The sequence below is a fragment of the Eimeria necatrix genome, genomic scaffold (assembly GCF_000499385.1).
Source record: "Eimeria necatrix Houghton genomic scaffold, Enh_scaff81, whole genome shotgun sequence".
Lineage (NCBI taxonomy): Eukaryota > Apicomplexa > Conoidasida > Eucoccidiorida > Eimeriidae > Eimeria > Eimeria necatrix.
The window spans coordinates 100,678-106,914 of record NW_013651762.1 but is presented as its reverse complement, the minus strand read 5'-3'; the positions used below and the strand labels follow the sequence as shown (position 1 = coordinate 106,914).

Genomic DNA, 6,237 nt, shown 5'->3' with positions numbered 1-6,237 from the left:
TTTAGCCACTGGCATCTGCTTCGGGAACTAGCAGAGCCGAGGCCGCATTTCGAGGGATCCCTTGAGCCCAGAAGAACTTAACAGGGAGGAGTGCAAGTCGCTCATCAACTTCCGCATCTGCTCGTAACGGTTCCGGTGCTCTTTTCGAGGCTTTCAGTGGGCAATCGAGGGTGAGGCTTTTGACTTGAAGAACACATCAGCAGCAGCAGGCAGCAGGTACAGAAAAGGATAAAGTCCGTTATCAGGTTCGTCGTAGCGGGAAGTGGCAGAGATTCACCATGGCTGCTGCTGATGCGAAGCAGAGTGTCGACACCCCCACTGGTGTGGTCTCAGTTAATGCTGCCGAAGGCGCACCCTTTCCTATGGGCGAGAACGAAGGATTCCGACTAAGGTCTGATTCGGACGGTACACAAATCCTGCAGTTTGCCTGCCACTGCTGCAAGAGCACCAACGTCTTGATCTGCACTAAAGCTGCAGACGGCGGTTGGGTGCTGTGCAAAGCACCCGCTGCGCCTCAACCGTCTCATACAGCAACTGCACTTGAACGCAGAGATGTCCAAGTATCCACAGAGACCTGTAAGGACCCTGGAGAGGCATGTGAGGGCGTATATGTAAAATGTTCGGGCAAGGGACCAGGCAAGGGGCGGGAGCAAGAGGAGCAGGAGGTCTCAGTCAAAGCAGAAATACATGTAGCTTGCTCCAGTAGCCACAGTGGAGATGATGCATGCAGAGATACTCAAGACAGAGGCGTTTGGACGATACAGAACAACCAAAGTGGGACTTTCCGTTGCACAGTTGTGGAACCATCAACTCCACATGTTGCACCAGTGGTAGATGCTAAGGACGTGATCATCAAATCAAGCTCTCTGCGCCCTTTGGCGAGGTGTTCGAATTCTTCAACGTGCTCTTCTTGGGAAGGCGGCGAACCCAGGATAGAGGATGATGCTTCAAGCTCTACAGTGGACCCTGTGGCTAGCCAGACATGTCAGACATGTCTGAAAGATGCCGAGCCACGAAGTGCCGTTCACCAAGTAAAACATAAGAAGCACTCGAGTCTGGAAGAGCGAGAGGGGCAGGGAACGGAGAAGCTGCGGCCTCAAGAGCAACAACAGCAGCACCCAAGGACTACACAGAGCTTGTGCAGAACTACAGATGACCAAGTTCAGAGAGATGCCGTAGAAGGCGTTATCATTGGGGGAAAAGAGAAGCTTCAGCTCCATTACCCGTGTAGTAACGGGGGCAAGATACCCCAGAGTGAAGCGGAGGCCCCTGCGGAGGACGGCCCAAAGCTGGCAGCTTCTAAGGAGCAGCAGGAGCAAAATAAACTACAGGAGCAACCGCAGCAGCATGCAGAACCACAGAAGAGCGAGCAGCGGGCGAGGGAAAACAACCCACCTGACAGCCAGGGCAGCGGCAGAGTCCACACGAGCGGGAGTACCAACAACGTCAGCAGTACGAAGAAAACGCAGGACTCCGCCATTGCAGCTATGGCCCCCTACATGTCGACTCGCGAGTGCGAAGGGGATGGCAATTGCCTCTACCGGGCATTTTCTGATCAGGTAAATTTTTGTTTCGGCTCTAAGGGTGAGAACCCGTAGGTTTCAGGGCTGAATTTTCCGAGACCTCAGATGAGCGTAACACACCGAACAACAGACTGTAACTTGTGCTTTGTATCATTTGCAGCTCTATGGGTCGCAGGATCACCACCTCTTCTTACGGTGGCTTGCCGTTGATGTGATGGTGAGGCAGTTTCCCCCTCAAAGGTGCCACGTTCTTCTTCAGCATAGACTGCTGTGCTGTGACAGGTGCCTTTCCACTGCTTTGATTGCTTGTTCGCGCAGTTGAGGTGCAAGGACACTTTTGAGGCCTTCGTGGATGAAAGCGAAGGCCCGTTTGAGCGATGGCTTCAAACAAAAAGGACATACGGAGGTGCTAGCCACTGACGCAAGTTTCGAGCTGTTAACATTCTCTAGAGAGCAGCTCAATTTTTTCTTTGCCAGAAAATCAGGCTTGCAGGGCCCTTTAAGCTTTGCCAACAGAGAATTATTTGGAAGCCTGCGAACACTAACTCGAGTGCCCGCATCGAAAAGGAACAAAACTAGAGCACATGCATTGGCTTTTCATGGAGGCATTCGAGTTAACCTCCTATATACATACATGAATGACTTGATGACGCGAGCAGCATTTTTGGTTCCCAGTAGGCAGAATGTGACGGCTGCATTGTGCAGGACCCGTACCCAAGTTGGCTGTAACTTCAGCGCACAGCCCTCGGAGTACTGCCTTTCTTCCATGACATTTTTTATTTTTTTGCTGAGTCGTTGTGGTCGCTGTGGTACGCACGCAGAGTGGGCTGACTACAGGGAGATGCATGCGCTACTCTTACTGTTCGGAACCCCCATCTTCGTCTTCGACGAGCATCTACAGTTGTTACAGGCATTTGAGCCTGATCCGGAAAAAAAGCGGCTACCCAACAGGGAAGGGGAGTCCCTTACTCCTTTCCGACTCATGTGGCACGGGAAGCTCGGCCACTACACTTCAGTAAGCCTGCAAGGAATGCATTTCTTCGGCAGCGATGTGAATATAGTAAAAAGGCATCCGATTCGCTTTGTGGGGCCGAACGATAATCCAGGTGGCAACATGCTGTGGAGCATCGAAGTAGCGGTGCGACCACGTCTTTGCAGGCCAACGAGATATGGTTAGTGCTGCACCGTAGTGTCCAGTGAAGATTATAGACTTTTCTTTCTTCGTGGTAGCAATCGCTGAAGAGCATGTGTGTGGCGGAGGTGGCTTGCTCGCAGCTCCACTTTGTGAAAGAGGGCTTTCCTATTGCCCGAGGACTCATGATAGGCCAGCTCGAGGCTGAGGGCCTAGCAAGATTAGTCCTGTCCCTTGCCACTGGAACCTCCTCCACCAGTTCGGGCGCGAACGGCGAGTGTGTGCCAAGTTCTTCAACGCCAGCTAGGGACCCTACAGGCCTCGAAGAAGAGACCCTAGCGGAGTGCCTGCAAGTAAGTGCACAAGAGTTGGCGGGAATCGCAGCCGAGCAGGAACTTATCCTTGCGGCAATCAAGAGACAACGGCTGCAGCAGCTGCTACCCCAGACCACGAGGGTTGTAGATGAGATCTGGAACGAAGCGAGGAAGGAACAGGAAGGATGGACGGCCCGACTCGTTAAGAGCCAGCGTAGTTCCCCACTGGTGGCCGCTGCAACGGAGCCAGCCCAGCACCCAGATATGCCTTGGAGAGCCACAGAAAAGCGTTTACCACCAACTGCAGCACCAGCATGCGCGTCGGCCGCAGCAGAGGACGTTGCCGCCAACTCACGAGCATACGCTGCAGCTAGCCGAATCTACAACGGGCCTGTTTCGAGGGTCCCGTGCCCACCCACTAGCATGTGCATGGTCACGTGTAGGCGGCCATCTGGTGGGAACCTACAGAATACGGCAGGCCCTGCAGGAGGCGTTTGGAGTGATAGTCTCCCTGGCCACATCGCCAGGTATGATGCGAGGCAGCAAGTTTGGCAGGAGCAGCTTCACCTAAGACAACGAACTACCTCGACGCCGATAGCACGTTACAGCCAAGGGCCTACAGGCCCTGCACATGTCGTCTCTCCAGTGCAAGGGTTACCTGCGCCCGGAGCTACGAGGAGCTTTGGCTATGCTCAGCAGTATACTCCCCATCTGGACTATATTGAACAGCAGCGGCACTGCGTGCAACTTCCAGGTGGGCGGCTGGTTGCAGTAGCCCCCAGTGGGGCGCTGAGGCCCGTGCGGCACGCAACGTTGCAGCACCAGCGGCAGTCGGAGCAGCAGCAGCAACTGCTGCCCACAAGACCAGCAGCAGTCACGGGGCAGCGCCAAGCAACCAGCGGCAGTAACAACGGCCATGCAGAGGATGTTTCTTGGTTCTCGAGGTGGATGGGCAGCGGTAACAACAGCTAATGGAGGGCGGAAGGGTTCATGTTCTACTGCTTTTTAATTATTTGGTGCCACAAGCCGAAGGCCAGCGATGGTGCAGGCGCCAAAAACACAATCAGGGCACACCGCATACAGTGAAATTAATGTGTAGACTAGGTCGCAACAGGACTATCTCAATTATGTGCCGCCGGCGGCACACCGGTGTCAACGGGCCCGCAGGGCATGCATAAACAGCTTTGTGGCGAGCCTATGGCTCTTCTTGGACGTTGGTCTGTACGAGCTGTGGGCGGGTCTTGTCTTGTTTTGCAAGTAGCCGGCACTGCGATGGCGCGGATAGCTTCGTTTGGGGTAATGTGCAGTGGGGCTGGCCACACAGTTTGTGGGCATTTGCGACAGCTCCTTTCTAACGACGGTTCTCACGGAGCTTGAAGTACTGGCCATGCTGCGTGCTGCTAGCCTCTCTTGGAAGACAGACCTCGTCACGAGGAGCTTGCTAGTCAGGTGCTTGCTGCTAGCCTCCCTTTTGAAGAGAGGCCTCTTCATGGGGTCCTTGCTACGTAAATGCGTGCTGCTACCCTCCCTCTAGGATACATAAGTCGTCACGGGGTCTTTGCTACGTAGAGCGACAATACCGAGCGCTGGTCGCAACGCGTGAATCAGCTCACGTCACGTTGGGGCACGTCGGTAGACTGCTGCGCTCTGGGAAGGCCACGCCTATGCCTAGATTTCAGCAATCTTTCAGTATAAAATATGACAAAAGTCAGGTCCGCGCATTCGCTTAGTATAGATTCAGTTATAACCATACACAGCGAAATGCGTACCTCTCTTTAGTGCCCGCCTTGTCGTATCAGCTTCGCGACGAAGGCAGACTCTGGGGCTTCTTGGTGCAAGGAATCCACGGCCTGCTGCTCGGGCAACTCCTGCTCCTGCTGCTGACTCTCCGCCTCTGTCTGCGCCTCTTGCATTTTGCGGAGGAAGTACATTATGCCGAGAGACACAAGTACAAGGATGACGAGGGGCTGTCGCAGCAAGTCGAATATGCTGAAGCCGCCCTGTGCGGGGAAGTATCGCGGGACGCCTGTGGGCGCCACAGTGACAGGCATCGGCAGTGGGGACAAACTGGTAGGCATGACGTACTCATTCAGCAGGTACACTTCGCTGCTGCTGCTCGTTGTAACAACCCTGTACTTTGGGAAGATCAGGCTGGGGTGCAGCACCTCAAGAAGGTAAGAGCCAGGGAGCAGAGGAGGCAGCCTGAATTCAAGTGATGGCGACCCCGTTGTATAGCTGCCCACAGCAGTGCTTCTTCCAAACGCCGGGCTTTTGTGGAATGCTGGCAGCAAAGTTGTATTTCCAAGGGGAGTCCCGTTAAGGGCTATCGTAAGGCTTGGCATTAACACGGGGTCGCAGAAAACATGGCCCCATACCTCCTCAGCCTTCATATGTATGGAAGTGCTGCTTTGTGGGGCATCGGATGCCCGTAGAGTGCCCATACACACTGAAAGGGCAACTGCCCCTAAGAAGAGGCGGCAGACCATCGTCTCATGAACGGCAATGTGACAAGCCACAGTTTCAAACGTCAAGGCGCTCTCAATCTTCCGATATAACTAAGAAACATCGCAAAATGCAAAAAAGATACAGGATCCAGCCCTCAAAATACGAAGAACAGTGGGACAGAGTATACTTAGGGTCCCAAGATAACGAGGCACATCGGAAGGTAAGGCGTCGCTCCTAAGTTAGTATTGAAGCCCGAAAAAGGCCAAAGAGGACAAAAAAAGACGACGTAATTGTACTTCTGTGTTTCAAGCGACGTTCCATCGCCAGCCCTGTGCGAGGTCCCCTCTACCAGCGGCAGACATCACCCGTCACCGTCAGCGTTCTCTTTCATCCGTGTCTTTTTAACTCTGCACCTGCAAAGCTGTCCTTTGGAGCCTTTTCAAAATATTGGCTATGACCTGGAGAGGGGCTCACCACCAATATCCTAACAAATCGGCAGGGGAGGGTGAGGTTAAGGGCCTACTGTTGTATCCCTACATTTGAGGCCGTTTGAGTAACAGCTTACACTGAATACCAGAAGTTGTGGCAGCTTCATTAACAGCTTATGTTTCATATATGAAATCAGGGACGCACCACTAATAGCTAAAGCCAAAGCAAGGAGCCGGCTACTCTGCGCTCCCCTACATGTGCACTTTGCTTCCTGCACCGACGACAGGCTCTAACGACATAGCCGGCTTTATTCACACATTCCACCCACACAAACATCCCTTCACTTAAAAAGTTCAACTCACGTCCTGCCAATCGGCAGGGGGGGGGGGGGCCC

At 53.7% G+C, this 6,237-nt stretch overlaps 2 protein-coding genes across 2 annotated transcripts; one reads left to right on the top strand and one right to left on the bottom strand.

Annotated features, from left to right (window-relative positions):
- Nucleotides 1–278: 278 nt before the first annotated feature.
- On the top strand, nt 279–3,941 carry ENH_00078160 (OTU-like cysteine protease domain-containing protein, putative; the record flags this gene model as incomplete). Its single annotated transcript, XM_013577696.1, has 5 exons — nt 279–1,559; nt 1,684–1,740; nt 1,842–1,929; nt 2,345–2,538; nt 2,799–3,941. 5 exons carry the CDS (start codon nt 279–281, stop codon nt 3,939–3,941), a joined length of 2,763 nt encoding a protein of 920 aa, XP_013433150.1.
- An 803-nt stretch (nt 3,942–4,744) lies between these two features.
- On the bottom strand, nt 4,745–5,455 carry ENH_00078150 (hypothetical protein, conserved; the record flags this gene model as incomplete). The annotated part of the gene is made up of 1 exon (XM_013577695.1): nt 4,745–5,455. The coding sequence occupies one exon, from the start codon at nt 5,453–5,455 to the stop codon at nt 4,745–4,747; it is 711 nt and encodes a 236-aa protein (XP_013433149.1).
- Between the last annotated feature and the right edge of the window lie 782 nt (nt 5,456–6,237).